At 43.6% G+C, this 21,760-nt stretch overlaps 1 protein-coding gene across 3 annotated transcripts in view; it reads right to left on the bottom strand.

The window, feature by feature from the left end:
* RAD9B (RAD9 checkpoint clamp component B) overlaps nucleotides 1-21,760 on the bottom strand; it is a 132,786-nt gene that overhangs the window by 23,139 nt on the left and 87,887 nt on the right. For all 3 annotated transcript variants that reach the window (XM_088449206.1, XM_088449205.1, XM_088449204.1), the window contains 3 exons: nucleotides 9,262-9,368; nucleotides 7,468-7,532; nucleotides 7,170-7,283 (listed from right to left, as the gene is read on the bottom strand). In XM_088449206.1, coding sequence (XP_088305332.1) covers nucleotides 7,170-7,283; nucleotides 7,468-7,532; nucleotides 9,262-9,368 — 286 coding nt within the window. The remainder of the gene's footprint in view (nucleotides 1-7,169; nucleotides 7,284-7,467; nucleotides 7,533-9,261; nucleotides 9,369-21,760) is intronic.

Below are 21,760 nucleotides of genomic sequence, written 5' to 3'. Positions count from 1 at the left end.
CTGTTTTTTTTGGCTGTTGTCTCATTCTCATTTCTCACTCCCGTACCCTTTGAAAGAGTTGTCTCACTTTTTGAGGATTGAGCTATGAAGTTAATAACGCTACCTTTTCACCTACGTAACCACAGACAAAAGCTTCTTAAGCTCAATTTTGATTTGCAGTGTCAGAAAGATGTTATCATATATCTAGGTATTAAGACCATGGTAACTTATGACAAAGAGTATAAGGCAAATGACCCCTCAACCTGCTTCTTTATAATAAGGTGAGGAAACTCCTTCACAGGAGGAAGTAATACATCTCATATAAATGACATAAATATGATAAGGATTAGTGCTCTAAAAATGCTCTTGCTGTTTAGAGATTCAATTGGACTTGCCTTTGTTCCTCCAGTACACCAGGAGGGTTGGGAATGCCTTATAAAGGCATGTGGTTAAATCAGCATCTGGCCTGGCATATCGCACAGAATATGAAATGCTTGGTGAAATAGAAATTAAACTAATTGGTGAAAATGAGTTAGTATTTATAACCTGGTTGCATAAAGATCATAGACCCTGCTTCATACTGACTGTCCCTTCTATGAACCTGTCCAACGTTAAAGTTTTCTTTGCCCTTGGACCCCAATGCTTGGGGCAACAGCATGTCTTCTGAGTGGAAGGCTGTGAAGATTGCACACTTCCATCATGTAATAGGAAAGTTGCATCCAAGTCTTTGTAACAAGTCGCCAGTGCGCCTTGTTACATACTAGTGCTCCGGTCGTGTCTCCCCCTCTCCGCAACACGTCCATTGGTTCAATTCCTTTCTTAAGCCTGCTGGTTCATTGCAGGCTATAGCGTTTCTGATGTGTACTTCCAGTTCCTGCCAGTCGTGTGTCTGCCCATCTGTGCCTGTTTCTGCCTGTGCTTCGAAGATTCTCAGTTATTACTCTGATTCCATCATCTAGAGTTCTGTTGTTCTGTAAGTTTCGGTATTCTCTAGGTCTTTGTCACCACAGCTCTCAAGGCCGTATCTCAAGCCTTTAACATCTCGGCTCTCAGCCGCACCTCGGCTCTCAAGCCGCACGTCGGCTTTCGAAGCTGCAACTCTGCCCTCAAGGCCGCATCTGAAGCCTTTAAAATCTCGGCTCTACAGTCGCACCTCGGCTCTCAAGCCACACTCGGCCCTCAAGGCCACATCTCTGTCGGAACCTCTATCGGCTCTCCAGCCGTACCTCGACTCGCAAAGCTGCAGCTCTGCACTCAAAGCTGCATCTCAGCCTGTACTCCCATCGGCTTTTATAGCCGCACCCTGCTCTAAAAGCCACATTTTTGCCCTCAAGGCCGCATTGTTGTCAGAGCATCTATCGGCTCTCCAGCCATATCACGGCTCTCAAAGCCACACCTCAGCCCTCTAGGCTGTTACTCAGCCAGGATATAGACTGAGACAGAGAATATAGTTTGGCCAGTAATCACTGAAAGAAATGTCTGTTGTACACATTAGGGGCATAAACATTACATATAGTGTATCTGGCACCATTAAGAGTTAGGTCAGCTACTACAAATCGGCCTTCCGGATTTGAAAAGCAAGAATGTAATGTGTATGAGAAGCACTTATGCAATAGCAGTACAACACCTCTTGCTTTAGAAGTATATGTAGCTGAAGCAATAACCACATATTGAAACATATTCAATTTGGCAACTTCTGCATCCAATAAATGGGTCTCCTGCAACATTACCAAGTCTATTCGCAGTTTGCAGAAATATGTAAAAACTAGGGTTGTGCACCGGCCACTTTTCGTGTTTTGGTTTTGTATCTGGATCTTTCTTCGTGTTTTGGATCTGGATTGGTTTTTTGGGTTTGTGTTTTGGATCTGTATTTTTTTTTTAAAAAAAGCATAAACACAGCTAAAATCACAGAATTTGTGGGTTTTTCTGCTCCTATGCTATTATTAACCTCAATAACATTAATTTCCACTTATTTCCAGTCTATTCTGTACACCTCACAATATTGTTTTTAGGCCAAAAGGTTGCACCGAGGTAGCTGGATGACTATGCTAAGCAACACAAGTGGGCGGCACAAACACGTGGCCCATCTAGGAGTGACACTGCAGTGACAGACAGGATGGCAGTTTGAAAAACTAGGCCCCAAACAGTACACAATGCAAAGAAAAAAAAAGAGGTTCAAGATGGAATTGTCCTTGGGCCCTCCCACCCACCCTTATGTTGTATAAACAGGACATGCACACTTTAACAAACCAATCATTTCAGCGCCAGGGTCTGCCACACGACTGTGGCTGAAATGATTGGTTTGTTTGGGCCCCCACAATACAAGCTAGCAATTAATCTGTCCCTGCACAAACTGGCTCTACGGAGGCAAGTTGTCATCCTCATCCTCCTCATCCACCGATTCCTCACCCTCTTCAGTGTTCTGTACATCCTCATCCTCACAGAGTATTAATTCGTCCCCCTGGAATCCACCACCACAGGTCCCTCTGTACGTTCTGGAGGCTGGTCTCCCTGGAAGAGTTGATAATTCATTTTGAAGAAACATCATCTTCTCCACATTTTGAGGAAGCAACCTCCTACGCCTTTCACTGACAAGGTTCCCGGCTGCACTAAACACTTTCGGAGTACACACTGGAGGGGGGGCAACTCAGGTAAAATAGAGCCAGTTTGTACAGGGGCCTCCAAATTGCCTCTTTTTCCTGCCAGTACAGGTACGCACTGTCTGACATGCCTACTTGGATGCTGTCACCGATGTAATCCTCCATTCTGTCAATGGTGACAGTATTATATGCAGTGACAGTAGACATGTCAGAAATTGTTGCCAGGTCCTTCAGTCCAGACCAGATGTCCAAACTTGGTCCTGCTTGCCCTGCATCACTGCCAGCGGGTTGCTTAGGATACCTAAGTTGTTTCCTGGCAGCCCCAGTTGCGGGAGAAAATGAAGAAGGAGCTGTTGACGTGTCACGTTCCGCTTCAGCTGACAGTGTTTTCACCAGCAGGTCTTTGCACCTCTGCAGGCTTGTGTCGGCCGGAAAGAGAGACACCACGTAGGCTTTAAACCTAGGATCGAGCATGGTGGCGGTGTGCCTCTTACTGAAACCGGTGATACACCACAGCGTAGCCTGCCTTGGAATGAGCTGGCGTTTCTGAGATGCTGCTACTGGTGACGCTGCTGTTGTTGCTGCGTAAGGTGATACATCTACCCAGTGGGCTGTCACAATCATATAGTCCTTAGTCTGCCCTGTTCCACATGTCCGTGGTTAAGTGGACATTGGGTACAACTGCATTTTTTAGGACACTGAGGATACTTTTTCTGACGTTTCTGTACAGTCTCAGTATCGCCTGCCTAGTGAAGTGGAATCTAGACGGGACTTGGTACCGGGGACACACTACCTCCATCACTTGTCTAAATCCCACTGCACTAATGGCGGATACTGGACGCACGTCTAACACCAACATAGTAGTCAAGGCCTCAGTTATCCATTTTGCTTCAGGATGACTGCTGTCGTACTTCATCCTCCTCGCTAAGGACTGTTGTTGGGTCAATTGTTTATTAAAAGTAGTGGTGTTCCTACTTCCTCTCTGGGATGATGAATGACTCAACAGCAGCAGCAGTAGGCGTAGCAATGCAGGATCCTCCGGAGGAATCCCGGATAGGAGAGTCAGTCATGCCAGTGACATTGCCTGCAGGACTACTTCCGATCCTGACTAAGGAGGAAATTGACGAGGAGGGAATTGACTATGTGGTTTGCAGGCGCTTGGATACAACAGGACAAAGGGATTTAGGTGTCCCTGGACTGCTTACGGTCTTAACCAAAGTTTCTGAACTTGACAGTAACTTTTTATGAACGCGCTGCAGGTGACGTTTAAGGGAGGATGTTCCTAGGTGGTAAACGTCCCTACCCCTACTTATTTCACCTTTACATATGGTACAAATGGCAAGACAGTTGTTGTCCGGATTTGGATAGAAATATTGCCAGACCAAAGAGGTGGAATGTTTGGTCTTCTGCCCAGGCATGACCGTGATGGGCTTTTTCATCCCACGGACAACAACTGTCTCCCCCGGAGCCTGATTTAAATAAACCACATCACCATCAGAATCCTCCTCGCCAACTTCCTCCTCAGTGCCAGCTACACCAGTATCCTCATCCTGTTGTACTTCAACAGTGACAACTTCAATTTGCATATCAGCAAGTGGACTGTGGGTGCTCCTTCCAGCACTTGCAGAGGGCGTGCAAATGGTGGAAAGAGCCACCTCTTCCCGTCCAGTGTTGCGAAGGTCAGGCATCGCAACTGCCACCACACTTGGACTCTCCTTGGGGATTTGTGATATCTTCTTAGAAAATACAGTTCTTCGCTGTGCTTTGCCAGCTTAACTCGTTTGATTTTTGTAGCGGGAGGATGGCTTCCATCGTCATGTGAAGCTGAACCACTAGTCATGAACATAGGGAAAGACCTTAGCCGTTCCTTGCCACTCCGTGTCGTAAATGGCATATTGGCAAGTTTTACATTCTCCTCAGATGATTTAAATGTTTTTTTTAAGGTCATTTTCCTGAACTTTGTCATTTGGGATTTTATATGCCCTCTACTATGACATTGGGTATCGACCTTGGCAGACAACGTTGATGGCATTTTATCTTCTATGTCATGACTAGTGGCAGCAGCTTCAGCACTAGGAGGAAGTGGTTCTTGATCTTTCCCTATTTTATTTTTATCGGACAGTTTTGTCCTCCATTTATGTTATATTGATATATACGTGCGGCTAAGGCGCACACAAACACAGAAAAGAAGAATTTTTTATTTTTTTTGGAGTGCACTTTGGGGGTTACACCACCCTTTAACAGTCGAGCCAGTCGGCCCTTTACTAATGACACAGGCGCACACTTGGCGCTGCTCCTTTGTTGATGCACGTGCGGCTTAAGCGCACACAATTCACAACACAAAAAATAAGATTTTATTTTTAAGTGCACTTTGGGGGTTACACCACCCTTTAAGAGATGAGCCAGCCGGCCCTTTACTTATGACACAGGCGCACGCTTGGCGCTGCTCCTTTGTTGATGCACGTGCAGCTACAGTGCACACAATTCACAAACACAGAAATAAATGTTTTTTTTTGCACTTGGGGGGAGCACCCCTGATGGACAGATCACCCCCTGGACAATACTACAGCACCCCTTTAGGACTACAGCAGCACAACACAGTCCAGCCAGCTCCTATGGACAACAGCAGCACAACACAGCCCAGCCAGCCCCTATGGACTTTGGAGGAGTGGACACAGCCCCTATTGACAACAGCAGCACAGCACAACCCAACACAGTCCAGCCACCCTAACTCCCACTCTTCCTCTTCACTGTCCACAGCCGGAGTGAGAAACGGCGCAGACGCGGGGACCTTTTATAGAATCCAAAACCTGCGAGATCCGGTAAGGCGGGATGATGACGTTTTGCCTCGATTTCAGTTCCGAGTCAGGCGAGGAAAACCCGAGCCGGACTCGGTTCCCGGCTCAGATCGGGGAGGGGCTCGGGGGGGTTTGGATTTCAGAAATCCGAACCTGCTCATCCCTACTAAAAACCCTTTTTCGTTTAATTGGCGAATGAAGACCACCAAGGTTCCAAGAGCCAATCTTCATAGACGCCATCAATTAAGTAAAATAGAAGGATATAAAAACTTCAATTTGTATAGAATCAAAGTAGAACAAGGCCCCATATATCTAAATACACCCAAACAAATAGATTCAAGTGATTCTGCATTTCTGGGAGGGGATATAGGGAAAGGAATGGGAAGAAGGGTAGGAAAGAGGAGTACATAATAAAGAACAAGTAATAAAAGGAAAATATAGACAAGAAATATTTAGAGAAGTACCCTCTAAAGGCACATTATGGCAACAAAAAAGGACTTCCGCTGCGATTAGCATCAATATCCAACACATTAGAGAGGAACATTACATCTCCTAGCCTCCCGTGGCTAAAATCTGTCAATAACGAATTAAATAGAAGATAGGCTCATAAAAGAAGATAAATACCATTTCTACAGACAGGTCATAACTTGCGGATCAGAAAACATGTAGAAAGAATCTCTTAGGATCAGTCCACGGGTGTGGCATCGATAGGATGGGGTGATGAGGTTCGTGCAGTATCCCTCTCTTCAGATAAGAAGGCCATCGCATCTGCCGCTGTAGAAAACTCCTGATAAGAGGATCCATCAAATAGTCGCAGTCGGGCAAGGTAAAACAACGCAAACTTGCAACCATACTTAGACTGGAACAAACCGGGGTGAATTCATTGCGGGCTCTGGTTACTTCAACAGAGTAATCTTGAAAGAGTCATTATGTGTGAAATTTAGGCACTTAAAGATGACCACTCATGGTCTGTTAGCGTCGGTTTCCTTGACAGGTCCTAATTAATGCGCCCTCTCGATCACCAGATCCGAGCATATGTCACGCAGATCTAGCAGTTCAGGGAGTGTTTGCCGCAGAAATTGAAATAGAGCAGGACCCTTTAAGGTTTCTGGTAACCCAGCGATCCTTACATTGTTCTCCTTGACCGATTTTCCAAATCATCGATTTTATTCAATTGATAATTGATTTTTTCCATCTTTGCACACTGAGCTTTGAGATCATGAATGTCATGAAAATTAACACCCACTTTGTTCTAAATAGTAGCTACTTGTAGATCTATGCGGGTAATATTAGATTTAATTTCTGTTATTTTGCTATGTAAAAATGGCAGCCTGTACCTGTAGCATGCAACCCATAGTGTCCTTTATAGATTGCAACATTGTGGCATAAGTTACTGGCATCTCTGGATTTAGCTGCAAAGGGTCTGGGTTATCAGCACTATTGAGCTGAGTAGCAGCCCCTCCTGGGTCTCCGAAGCGGCAGCCATGACGGAGTCCCGACGTCTGTCTGCTCACTGCTTATTATTATGTCTGCCCGGCATCAGAGGAGAGAAGTACTTCCCCATGCAGTAGCGCAGCCTGTGCCCTGGGTGGTGCGGTGAAGTGCGGGGGGTGCTGTGGACGCCGAAACGGCGATTTGCATATATATTGCCGCCGCAGCAGTGGAGCTCTGGCAGAAAGCCTCCTAACACATGGAAGCCGGAAGTCTAGATTTCGGCTCTATTTAAATAACTGGATCTTTGAAATGGTTAATTGTATTTCGAAAATCTAAAGATTATTTGTATTTGACTTACTCATATACTGTACCACATGACATTTGAGATGATGTAGAGTCCTCTACGTCTGCTAATGTTGCCAAAATAAAGTTTGCTTCAAAGACCATATCATCCATACTGAATACAACTGGTCTAAAAGCAGATGTAAAAATGTGTAATTAGTCAAGTTGACACAATAACCACATTAATTTGCAGATTTAAAAATGTGTAATTAGTCAAGTTGACACAATAACCACTTGATTAAATAAAAAAAATAGAATAAATACACTAGCAAGAAACATTTACACATTTAAAATTATTTTAACACAAAACCTACTGTCCTGACTTGCTGAAATGAATTGAAATAAGGGCACTGGTTGTCTCTGCAAATGACAAGAGCCCCTAGAAATACAAAACAGACATTTTTATATTAATAATTATTTTTATGTTTTATTATATAGCATACATTAAAAAAGAAAATGTTAAATTAGTGTCAACAAATGTTTCCCTGCTAAGTACATGGGAAAATAACAGACAGCATGATAGGAACAAAAGACTAGGGAATGTTACAGGCCATATATGTTATTAATGAAACAATTCTGTGTACTCAAGGATTATAAACAATATATAATTTATCAAGCACAATTAACTTTGTTCTTAACTTGAATAGCATTTTAGTTGCTGACCGCATGGCATAATAAGCATATTTTGGCACTTCCGCCACCCATGCAAGGGTGCATGATTTGCCTCAAACAATGGGCCTGATTCATAGATGGACGGATTTGCAGAGCTGCGCACGAGCGGCCATGCAATTCGGTCGATCTTAGGTGCAAATGCAGAAGGAGGTGTTAGACACAGGACTGGACCGACGCTGCAGGCTGGGATCGCCATTGCAACCGATATTATACTTTATATGGTTAGTATCCAAGTCTTCCTTTACTATTTGCAGCTCCCCTTTTTTACCTCCTCTTCCTCAGGAGACAATTGATAATTCTAATAGGATAAAAAGAAAGGGTGCGCAGCAGTGAAGTACAGTATTGAAATTTGATGGTAGCATGCATAAAAATGTACATCAAATGAATGAATCATCAGTTTAAAACTTTGCCTGCCAGAGGTTATGTTACTAAACAGCACTGATCTAGGATCCTGCACTGGTGATTTGGGGCGTGTATCTAAGTACATCTGCGATCCCGTATGCAGAAAATATGGTGCCAGCTTCTCAGTTACCTCGAACATTCTGCATAGGGTCAGATGGTTGATTACACTGGTCAACATGACTTTTTTCATAAGAAAACTGAATAGTGCCTCTAGAGCAGTTTTAAATTCTGAACTCAAATATGTGATTAGAATTTTCCCATTAGGCACAGGGGCATATTCAATTGGGCGCGAGGAAAGAACCTTGCGCCCAATTTTGGATTACCGTGGGTATGCGCGCTCCCGATACCCGCAGTATCATATAAAAAAAAAGTGGTTACTGGGTTTTCAGAGCTGAAAACCGTGTGCCGCGTACAAGGATAAATAAATAAAAAATTACACTTACCTGCCCAGGGGTCACCGGTGGTCTCTGCGACTCCAGCTGGCCTCCCCTCCATCTTCTCACTGGGGAGGGGGCTACTGGGAGTCCCGGGGGCTGCTGGGAGGCTCCAGGGGCTGTAGGGAGGCACAAGGGCTGCTGGGAGATGTACTTCTCCCAGCGCCCATTACAGGGAAGGCATACTTACACTGGGGTCACACACACACCGGGGGTCACAGTCATGCACACACACTCACTCACACACACTGACATACTCACCGCTGCTGCAGGAGACCAGGTCCCGACGCTAAATGCTGGACACAGCACTTCAGAGGGTGAGTATTTCTGACTAAGCTAATTGGAAACTTCCAATTGCTTTATTAGTCATTAGGAGGGGTGCCGCCGGGGTCCCAGAACATTTCCCGACCATTTTTCCTAAAATTGTGGATTTTAGGAAAAATTGGTCGTGCTCTGGAGGTGCGCATAAAGGTTAAAAAGACATGCGCCTGACAATTTTGTGGATTTTTCACACACAAACATAGGAGTTCCATTGTGCTTTGTAAATAATCTTAATGCAATATGCGTAATTGTTTTCATCATAATTACCTTAGTACTTACCCTGACTTCCTTTAAACAAAATGTTATTTCAGAATCAACTCCGATTTGGAAGTAATCAAATTCATCAGGACTTAGGTGTATTTCTGTATGCATTACTTTAGAAAAGCCTGCATAGAATAAAAAAAAACGGAGAATGCACACTATGAAAATATTTGCTCCAGCATGCCATGTGGTTTAGAGTAGGGAAACAGTGTGCAATGACCTAGAAGAGATACAGGGGTATATTTACTAAAGTGCGGATATTTAGAAGTGGAGATGTTGCCCATGACAACCAATCAGATTCTACTTAACATTTATCAAGCAGCTTATAGAAGATAATAGCTAGAATCTGATTGGCTGCTTTGGGCAACATCTCCACTTCTAAAAACCCGCACATCAGTAAATATACCCCATAGGTAGGTATTCAATTAGCCGCAGGGTATACCTTGCGCCTAATTGGCGGCCAAAATCCTGCAGCGCGGGGAAAAGCTATTCAATAAAATAGCCTTTTTCCCCCGCCAAAAAATCGGGACTCACGTACGGAAACATACTGATTCTGCGTAAACTGGGGAATCAATGGGGTTTTTTCCCGCACGTGAGCCCAATTTGGTGTTTTTTAAGCGAACTTTACCTCGTACCTCCATGAGCTACGAGGTAAAGTCCGACTGCGGGAACTCACGCGTGGGGTCTTGGGAACTCACGCGCTAGGAATCCCCGCTGATTGAATAGGTCCGGAGGGGCTAATTGTATATGCCCCATAGTGTCTATGGTGTCTATCTGTACAACACTGTAAATGAGAATCTACAAACAAAAATCACAGGGTGGTCTATTACAGAAACATGTCAACTTTGTTCCAAGACACTTAAACATTCATAAATCAGCAGTTTTAAATTTTTTCTTTCTTTCTAACTTTGGTCAATTATTTAACTATGCATATAAATTCATCAGTGGCATTTATATCATACGTGCCAACATTTTTTACTTCCCCTCCTAGAGATTCTGGGGGAAAGGGCCATTGGGCAAGTGTAAGAGGTGTCACACACTTTGTGTCATTATGGCCGAACCTCATTCCAGCAGAGTAGGCAAGTATAATCTCAGTGCTTAACATTTGAAGAGCACTTATTCCTGATGAAACACACAATCTTATGATGTAATGTGGTTAAATATGTAACTAGGCTCTTGGTGTTAGATCTTTATAATGTATGTAATCAAAGTTTATATTTCTTTTCACCAGCCTGTGACATCTAGATCATGTATGCCTACCTTTAAGGAAGCCCAGAGAGGAGATGCAGCATACCACTTCAGACGGAGGTGCTGGGCTCTCCCGTCATTAGGTCCCACTCCCATCACAGCAAAATGCCACGAATCGTGTGTCCGTGGGAGGAGGTGGAGCTAAAAAACCTAACTCACATCATTTTTACCAGCGGGCCAGAAGTGGGCGGTATGAGGGAGATCCACCCACTCTTCCGGGAGTCTCTAGCACATTCCGGGAGAGTAGGCAAGTATGATCTAAATTTACCATACTATATATCTATCAGTTCAGTTTCCTAAGGCTGCTTGACATAATGTTCTTTTTGGATTTACTTGCAAATGAACACTTGAGCAGTTCTCTATGTCTTATCAGGTTCCATATATTAAAAACAGTAGCTATTTGTCAACTGTTGATCAAACCAATTTTTTGCTTAGAAGCAAAAATATAGACTGGGGTAAATTTACTAAGATGGGAGTTCTATTTAAGAAGTGATGTTGCCCATAGCAACCAATCAGATCCTACTTCTCATTTATCTAGCACCTTCTAGAAGATAATACCTAGAACCTGATTGGTTGCTATGGGCAACATCACTTCTTAATAGAACTCCCATCTTAGTAAATTTACTCCTATGTCTTTTCTGAGGCACACTTAATTTATGAAAATAAAACTTTTATTACCATACACTTAAAAAGCAAGACGACAATTATAATACAATTGAGTATTATTATTATTATTATCTAATTTTAGAATTATGCAGTGATTGGAAAGCTATATAAACCTGTGTCCGATGAATTGGTAAAAGTCACCTTTTTTTAGAAATGTCACTTATGGCAACCATGTTTCAGATATGATAGACCATAATTGCAGAGGATACTAATTTGTAATAAGTAATAACAGTTACATGAAGTGGATATTTACTCTTCAATAGGCTGGTAGAGTAAATAGGCTACAATAGGCTCTCAGAGACATACAACCCTTTTATACAATAAGTGATACCTATTAAAGGCTGAGTAGTGGATGCAGATTTGCAATGAATTTAGGGGAATAGAAGGATTATAACCTAGGTTGTTGTTTATTTCTGATTAGACTGGTTTATTTGATTAAATGTAAATTACTTCCATAGCTATATGAAATAGAGAAATAAAACAACATTATAATTTTGCCGTACTGCAACCCCTGATCCTAGGAATACCAAATAATTGGTTAATTGAATATGATTTAAGGGACAGGTTATAATTATTCACCTGATTACTTACAAATATATTATTAATATTTGTTTCATAATTATACTCAATTGTATTATAATTGTCGTTTTGCTTTTTAAGTGTATGGTAATAACAGTTATATTTTAATAAATTGTTAAGTGTGCCCCAGAAAAGACATACAGTCTATATTTTTGCTTCTAAGCAAAAAATTGGTTTGATCTAGTTTCCTGAACTTATACCTGGGAGCACCACCAACCCAGCACAGTATCTATTTTGCTTAGATTGCCAATATGTTGGTTAGAAAACATTAAACATACATAGATCTAGTGCAGATTCACACCACTTACCAAATATTTGTCAACTGTCCCAAACTCATGGATGGATAGCGGATGTTTGCCTGTACTTTGGAATTTACTAAAACCCAGTACAGAGTATAAGTTGCCGGCAGAATTCACCAGGAACCCTTGCTAGGAGGTTTGGACTTAGCTGCGTCCGACACGCTGGTCGCGGCCCTCTGACTTGGTCCTTAGTACAGGTGTCGGTGTACACTACAGCAAAGTGGGATACATCATAAGATGTACAAGCATAGTCAAAAAGCCTTCCCCAGAACCAGACGGTCGAAGTGGTACCAGGGGTAAGACGGAAACAGGTCAGGAATGAAGCCAAGGTCAGGAATGCATGGTAATTATCAGAAGTAATGGGAACACTGAAGCAAGTTGGGATCTATATTCTGGCAAAGGAGAAGTGTCCAGATGTCTCCTTATATAGTGAGATTTCAAATTTGCCGCCCACAGTGACGTCACTATTGAGCGCGCCTGTCCCTTTAAATTTGTCTTTGAGCAGCTCGTGCAGCCCTATAGGTCCACGAGGAGGAGCTGCAAACGGCAGCAGAGAGAGAGCCGAGGACTTCAGCAGTTGGAGCAGTGGAATCCCCGCCCGCTGCCCGGATGCTGACCAATGCTGCTGGCCCAGGCAAGTAAGCGTCGGGATCCAGCACGCTGTGACAATATCCCCTTCTCTAGGAGTGGGCACCCGAACACCCTACAAATGTCTTTCTAGGGAACTTCTGTTGAAAATTCTGGAGAAGTTGAGGTGCATGAATATCCGAGGCCTTTACCCAACAGCGTTCCTCAGGACCATATCCCTTCCAGTCCACCAAAAACTGAACTATGTCTGGAGAAATTCTGGAGTCCAAGATTTGTTTTACATCATATTCCTCTTGGTGGTTTACTGGAATAGCTGAAGGAGGATTGCAGGGTGTCGAAAACTGAGGATGGAGACAGAGTTTTGAGGAGGGAGACTGGGAACACATTAGGTATCCTAAGTGTGCCAGGAAGCTTCAGATGATATGCCACCGGATTGATCACTTGAAGGATTTGGAAGTGACCAATGAATCTATGCTTGGTTGTTAACCAGACTTTATTACCAGGATTCAGCAAAGGAACCTTTTTCCTCTTCTTATCGGCAAACAGCTTATCTCGTAATGAGACTTTACACAGATTCTTCTTTACCTCGTTCCAGATGTTGAGGATATGGTTCATGATACCACGGGCGGCTGGGAGTGATACTGATCGATAAACTGCTAATTCTGGTAACACAGGATGTAGACCGTACTGAATGAAGAAAGGAGGGTTACCAGAAGTCTCATGGAACAGATTATTGAAGGCGAAGTCAGCCCATGGTAACAGGTATCTTGATTGGCAGAAATGTAAATCCAAATAAATTTCTCCAAATCTTGATTTACTCATTCCGTCTGTCCTTTACTTGTAAACTGAAGAGAAGCTCAGATTGACAGCAAAGCACCTACATTTTGCTCTCCAGAACTTAGAAGTAAATTGTATCCCTCAGTCGGAAACAATGTCCTTGGGGAACCCGTGCAACCTGAAAATTTCCTTTATGAATGCTTCTGCCAATTTTGGGGCTGAAGGTCTACCCGGATACGTAAGGATATTAGGTCATCCAGGTACGTTGGCCGTTCTCTGAACGCCAGAACACCTTTAATAAGCTGCAATATCTCTTGCATAAAGGCGGCTACCAGGGCATCATTGTTCCAACCCAGCTACGAGGCAAGAGTTCTGAACTGCACCATGTACAGTCCAGCAGTCAGATTACCTTGCTTTAGTTACGGAATACCCGATGGTGTGGAGGACACTCGTCCGGGTTCATCAAAGACTTTACAGAAAGCTTCATTCAAATCAGTGCTGTTATTGACCAGAGGGTCATTTCTCTCCCATAATGGGGAAGCCTAGACCTCGAACTGAATCGAACACTGATTCAAAAAGCCCTGACAGCTTTTTGGATCTCCATAAAATTTTGAGGGGTTTGGAATCCGTAGTGGTGTGGAAGTTCCTGCAGCTTGAACGGTCGCCCCAGGAGGTTGTGCTGGTTGTAGCGGAGGTGGCTGGGTGGTACCGACTAGCTGTATGAGTGTCTGTAGGGATTGCATAATCTGGGCCTGGTCTTGTTATTTTTTCTTGACTCTGGTGGGGAGATTCTCCAGCAGATCTCGTGGCTAAAGATTACCAGTAGCATCCATTTTTGAGCCAGAGTATTCAGACGCAAACTCACGTATGGATAGTGGATGCTTGCCTGTAGTTTGGGATTGACTAAAACTTAGTACAGAGGCACGGAGTTTAATGTGACAGAGGTATTCACCAGGGACCCCCGCAAGGAGGTTTGGACTTAGCTGTGTCTGACACGCAGGTTGCAACCCTCTAACATGGTTCCCTAGTACAAGTTCCGTGTGCAATGGAGCATAGCGGGATACATCGTAAGACATACAAGTGTAGTTAACAAGCCGGGTCAGAGCCAGATGGTCAAAGCGGTACCAGGGGTCAGACAAAAACAGATCAGGAACAAAGCCAAGGTCAGGAATTCACAGTAATAATCAGAAGTAATGGTAACGCTGGTGCAAGGTTGGGAGCCTATACTCTGGCAAAGGAGCAGTGTCCAGACTTCTTATATAGTGACAGTTCAAATTTGCCACCCACAGTGACAACAATATCGGGCGCACTTGTCCCAGCGGTGCGCTCAGCCCTATGGGATGGTGGCTGCAAGGAGGAGCTGCAGCCAGCAACGGAGGGAGAGCCGAGGCCTTCAACAGCGGGCGCCGGGGACTGACTGCCTGCTGCATGGATGCCAATCAGAGCTGCCGGACCCAGTGAGTAAGTGTCGGGATCCGTCTGTCACGCCTGAGGTTGGTTGGAACAGGCGTGGGAAGCTGAAGAGGAGACTAGGGAGGTGTGATTGAATCTGGGTGGCTTGCGCCAGGACTTCCTCATGTGCTGAGGAGGTAGAGGAACTGTAGTAGATAATGGGCCCGAAGGCAAGGCCAGGAAAGGAATGTCGTGTCTATTATACAGCAGGTAGCAATGAGCATTGAAGATGATGAAATCGTACTGGGACCGATGATGTGGAACTGATGATGAGTTGAATAAAATAGAATTGTAATTGATGATACTGAATAGATGAGTAGAATCGTATTGGAACCGATGATACTGAATTGATGAGTAGGATCAGTTTGAGACTAATGATGCTGAATTGATGAGTAGGATCGGTTTGGGACTGATGTTACAGGTAACAACTGGAACCGATGGTAACAGGTAACATTTGGAACCGATTGTAACAGGTATCAGCTGGAACCGATTGTAACAGGTATCAGCTGGAACCGATTGTAACAGGTATCAGCTGGAACTGATGGTAACAGGTATTGGCTAGGACCGATGGTAACAGGTATCAGCTGGGGCCGATGGTTATAGGTATCAGCTAGAACCAATGGTAATAGGTATCGGCTGGGACCGACGGTAATACTAGTAGCAAGTCCTTTAGTTAAACCAGACTGAACACTGTGATAGATGGAGTCTTGCATTCACCAGACTGGAACTGGATTGGACGGACTGGTAGCTCAGTACAGAGCTGTAACTTCTGCAGAAGCGACATTGTACTGGCAATAAGAGCCAGTCAGGAAATGGAATTTATAGGGGTGGATCCCCAGGGAGTGGATGCTGCTATCAGCTGGCCTGGTAGCAGCACTCTGAGTGGTGGAAGAGCATCAGGTGACCGAGTCCAACATGGCTGCGCCCATACTGTGGTTTTGGAGGGAACTCTGGCGTGCAGCCTGTGTAACATCAGGAAACATGCTGTGAGCAAGGGGCTGCGGCGAGCCATCTCCACACTCACAGACAGAACACTGAGCGGACTGGTCAGCAATAGCACAGACAGACCAGACAGGAGCGATGTGCAGCATCAGCGGACCTCTGAGCTATCTGGGACAGACACTGAAGAGGTAAGACATAGGACAAACTAATAGAAATTAGTCAGGATCGTGACACCGGCGCTCTGTGGCATCAACAATTTTTTCCATGTCTCTTATATTGACTTTTCAAAATTTGATGTTTCGGTACAATAAAGTCTTGGTGCAATAAGTATAAATATAGAAATCTGAAATTAAATATATGCCTAAAAGAAATTTTACACTTTTAAGTTTACCGAATAAGTACACCTGATTAAAGACGCAGTATACTTATTTAGCACAAAACACTATAAACTATGTACAGTATGTGTGTATGTAAGTGTTGAGTTTTCTTTTTGCTTCTTGGCTTGTTTTCTTGAGGGCAAAATCTTTTTTTTATTAATTTCAATCTTCAGTTAAATACTGAAGCCTGTGTGTAACTGCAACACCTGTCTAGTATTCCGTAGGTCCTCCTTTCGAGCAGATTACAGCTGCAACATGATGGGGCATGGACTCCACAAGCTCTCTGAAATACTGTGAAGATACTGTACACCATGTCCCCTGAATAATGGTCCACATATCCCTAATATTTGCAGTTGGAGGGGCCCGGCCATTGAACTGCATCCCACATGTGTTCTATTGGGTTCAAATCTGATGAACGAAGGGGCCAACTCACGATGCCAAACTCAGAGAAATGCTCCTCCAGCCATAATTGGTGTGTACGGACCTGTGCTGTGGTGCATTGTTGTGCTGAATGAGCCTGCTCCCATCTGAGTGAATGCATAACATGAATGTGAGCAAATGTTCCGCAATGATGGTTACATAACGTCTGTTAGTCAGAGGTGTCTGCAGATGTATCAGGGGTCCTAATGAGTGGCAGCTGAAACCACACCATAACAGAGCCACACTGTTCTGAACTGTCACTTGTTGGGTGTTGATTGCCCCTTGGGTTTTTCCATAAGCTTAATCGTCCATCTGCCCGAAACAGTTGGAAATTTGACTTGTTGGACCAGGCTACATATGTTCAGTCACCTTGGATTCAGTGGTGGTGTTCACGAGCCCAGACGATGTGCAGAGCCTTGTACCGTGATGTCAGCAATGGGACCTGAGTGGGCCGTCGGCTCCTATACCCCATAGACAAAGGGAATGTTGCACTGTTTGAACGCTGATGTTACTTGTGGCCCTAGCATTTAATTTTTCTGTCATCTGTGGAAATGTTGTATGTTAGTTGGATGTTACAATGCATGCCAGATGACGCTGTCCATGATCGTCCAGAGATTTTCTTTGGCCAAAGTTATGTCACACTACTGATGTCTTCTGCGATGTTGTGTAGTCGCAGTACACCCTTGAAATTGCTGCGTGTGAACAAATTTTGTGTTGATTTCGGAGATGGAGTGACCCATCCCTCTGGCACCTACCATCAAGCCTGATTCAAACTCACTTAAATTCTGATACGCTGTCAACTCCACTGCAAATTATACGACAACAGATTGCAGAGACATCTGCCTTAATATGGTACTTGTCATGCCTTCAGCATAGGGTTTGTTATGTTTCACTAATTCACATTAGCAGCCCCACCTAGTGGTCAGGACAGCAGCAGTTTAAATCTGATCTATTTTGTCCTTCTTAACATTCCATAGCAGTCTAGCACTGCATTCTGGGCCAAATGAGCTGTAAGCAGCCATTTTCCTTTTCACATGGTCCCAGACAGTCATCATTACATATGCTCAACCTGGTACAGCATCCGATGGTGAGTTCTAAGCTTCAACCTTGCCATCATATTGTAGATCTGCTTAGCCAGTTATGTTATGCATGTTAGCTGTACTATGTGACACTACAGTCTATACTTTGCATACTGTATGTTTCATGTTGTTTGCATATCCCATGCTATGTTTATGTTTGCCTTGCATTCCCATGTACATATAGTAATTGTTTTTTATTGTTCGTTTATAGTTTTACCATATCATTACTTATCATCACTCATCTCATCACATCACATGCACACATATGCACACTTGTTTATACGCATCGATCTGTGTACGCAAGTTCCTCTATCGAATAATAAATTCAGTTCTTCAGATCACATATGACTGGATTATTGGAAGATAAGAGTATTGGTTATGCTGGCTGCTCCAAATTTGTCAGACACGTAGTGTGGGGCAGTACAGCAAAAACATCGGATGCTCCCAGCGAGTGATGCATATATCTGACTTCATCAGCAACAGTTTCTGTCAGCAAGTGGAACACATACTGACTTACAGATCTGTTACACTGCCAGCCAGAGCTATCTGCATATGACAGCACAAGAGTTTCTATACAGTCTAAACGTGGCAGCTCAGCAATAGGAGTACCGCCATTGACTACACAGGAATTTCATGCTGTCAGTACAGCCACCCGCATATGACAGCACAAGAGTTTCTATACAGTTTAACCGTGGCAGCTCAGCAATAGGAGGACCGCCATTGACTACACAGGAATTTCATACTGTCAGTGCAGCCACCCGCATATGACAGCACAAGAGTTTCTATACAGTTTAACCGTGGCAGCTCAGCAATAGGAGTACCGCCATTGACTACACAGGAATTTCACACTGTCAGTACAGCCAACTGCATATGGCAAGACAACAGTCCCTGCACAGTCAAACAGCCTAACAACAGTCCCAAGACTCTGACTATTCAGAGACCTGCTACAGTGTCAGCTCAGGTATCTGCACATTACAATACAGCAGCCTCTACACAGTCAAGCATTTCCATTCCATCATCATGTCACAAAAAACGACATCTTCATACAAAACAAGGTCCCAAGTCTCTAGTTCCTCCAATCTTTATCTGTCAGCAATGCAGCCATAATGGCACGCACTAAAGTGGAAGCTGCAAAAGTGTGGGACATATTTGCTGAACAAGAGATGCAATTGAAAATAGAAAAATCACATTTAGAAGCAGAGAAAGGAGAATAGAGAGATCACGTCTGGATGCAGAAAGAGATATGGAGAAACAGCGCCTAGAAGCAATTAGTGAGAAGCTCACTGCAGAGAAGGAGGCAGCAGCTGCTATAGCTGAAGCACAATTCTTAGAGTCTGTAAAACTTCTTAATATAAGGAGGATCAATGTGCTTGACGCAGAGCTTGGATCGCAGAATTCATTGCAACGCACATCAGAATATGTCAATCAAGCATCCAAAATGAGCAGCAAACCTCAATCAGTACAAAGTATGCATCCAGATTTCATCAGTGAAACAAGCCAAACACACAATGCAGTGCCCCCACTAGTCAACAGTGAACTGCAAACTTGCAAACAAGATAATTCTAGACAAAAGGAACCCATGAGGGACAACCTTTCCCCACACCAGGTGTCTGAATCTGCAAACTACAACAAAGGCACAACTACCCGCACACAAAAGTGGTATGATACAAGCCAACAGGAACCGTACAATCCTAACAGGTATGACTACGCACCATTTACTCACCAAGTTAATGCACAAACAGCATCTCCTAGAGCCAATCAAGACACATTAGACTTTGCCAAGTTTCTTGCTCGCCGTGAGCTGGTCACAAACGGACTCTCAAAGTTCAATGATCGCCCTGAGAGCTTCAGAGCCTGGCAATCCTCTTTCCAAAACTGTCGAAGCTGGATAATTGGCTGAGACAAGATCAGCTTAAAATTAGATCGTAAAGACGCCATTTTAGAAAATGAGAACGCAAGACGCCATTTTGCAAATGGCTGCCCAAGCGCCATTTTAGGTAAACTCACACTTAAGTACATATGGCAATATTACTATTAGCATCATGCGATTGCATCTTTCACCATTTCTCATACACACATTAATATGCACAATTGCGCTGTTAACTAGTCGCATATTAGTGAATGCATAAGATCCTGTATGAAAACGCTGTTTATTAGCTTCATGCGCACGCATCTGCCCCAAGTTAACTAGCGTCTTTATATCAAACCCCAAATACTTACACAGTACATATTCACATAAAAGGTCTCATAAGCTTTAAAGTATAAGATTCAAGTTTGTTCATTTATTATAATTGCTGAGAAATAAAGGTTATTTGGTAGCTAAGGTTTAATACATGATAAGTAAGTCATGTTTGATATTACACTGATCTGCACTCTTTCAACAGCATTTTGATATCGTCAGTGTGAAGATCGCAACATGCATTCTCAACTTATGGACCGCAGAGACTTAAAACACAGAAATGTACATTATATGACCAACCGTTAGGATGTGCATGAACAGCGAACCAGAGACAACCAGTTGTTAGAGGCTGGACTGTGTCTATTTGAATAAACCTGTTAAATGCTCTGCAACAGATGCATCCTCCTGGGAACCAATGGCATCAGCGACAAGCCTCTCTATTGTGTTGTCTGTTTCTGTGAGAGTATAAACCCCAGTCTGAGTCTTCTTGCTGAATGCTGATTGACGGGGGTTTCTTGCTGATGCCTACATCTGGTCCAGAAGCGCTGCATATGTATAACTGTACTTGGGTCTGTATAATTCTTGCACTAAATTGTACTTCGATCATAGCGTGTAACTGACTGTACTTTTACTTGAAATATCACTTTGTGCTTTGGAACCACAGGTAAAAGGTCTGGAGTCTTTATTTACTATATGACTGCGTACGCAAAATAGCGTAATCCTTAGAGGTTTATAGGCAGGATATTAGAAGGTATAGGCAGGATATTAGAAGGTATAGGCAGGAGTGTATAGAGGTTCTAATTCAATATCCTTAGTTGGGGGCTCATAGTGAAGTCACTTACCTACTCACACGATACATACGGTTATCGATATCTCACCAAAGGGTTGAGTGGCCACATGCAGGGTTTACCTGCAACCGCTCGGTGCTGAGAAATCGCTACCCATTTTCGTGTGAGCCAGGGACACTGACTAGAATCCAGGGACAAGAGAGGAAAAAGTTTGTTTTCCTTTGTTGATAGAACCTTATGTTTAGAAGGGTGCCGCAGTATTGAGCACGCGGCAGTTTTGCACACAGTCAAGACGCACTTTTGTGTACGCAGCTAAAGGTTGTCATACGGTTGTGTGGTAGTCGCATTATTGTGTATGCGACTGGTCGCACAATAGTGTATACGTACTTCCGGTTGTGCTGCCACGTGTTTAAACAAAGCTGTTGAGGTTTACATTCTTTTCAATTGTTGTCAATATCTGGGTTAACGTGTATTTTTCTGCGCAGGAAAAAAGTGTGTAACAGTGAGTATTTGTTGGTAGGGGTAACTTGTTCCCTAAAGTTAGAGGTACCGTATGACCTCTAAGGGCTAAGTGCTAGCCGCTCGGTAAGCAGCTTACCGTTCTATACACAGTAGCAGGTGTACATGTTGTCTTTGTTGTAGAGAGGTGCGTGGAAGTAGCCGACTTGAACTTCCATAGGTGTGGAAGTTGCCTTCTTAAATCTTATCCGGGTGTGTAGAGTAGCCTTCTTCAAATCTTCACAGGTGTGTGGGCGTTGGCGTTTAAATCGTCCATAGGTAAGTGAAAGTATCTTGACTGTCTTTTACCAGTTTAAATCTTTATTGAAAAACGAGATGTAGAGATGTTAGACAATGATGTGCTGCTAATGGAAGCGCCGCTTGGATCGGCCCGTCGTATTATGCATACTAAGTACGGTACTTATGCAATAAGGTATTGTGATGTATGGGTTAAAATGACGATGAAGAGTGTTAGACCGTTTCCCAGAATTGGTAGTTTTGATAAAGATGTATTAGATAATGTCCGGGATCACATCAGTCTGATGCGCTCCCGAGAGAAAAAGGTAAAATATTATGAATGTTTAAAGTTGTGGTAGCATGAAGGGGATGCGTGGCTTAAAAATGC

This window comes from Taudactylus pleione, unplaced genomic scaffold (genome assembly GCF_031769625.1).
Source record: "Taudactylus pleione unplaced genomic scaffold, aTauple2 ptg000479l, whole genome shotgun sequence".
Taxonomy (NCBI): Eukaryota; Metazoa; Chordata; class Amphibia; order Anura; family Myobatrachidae; genus Taudactylus; species Taudactylus pleione.
This window is presented reverse-complemented; position numbering and strand designations above follow the sequence as displayed.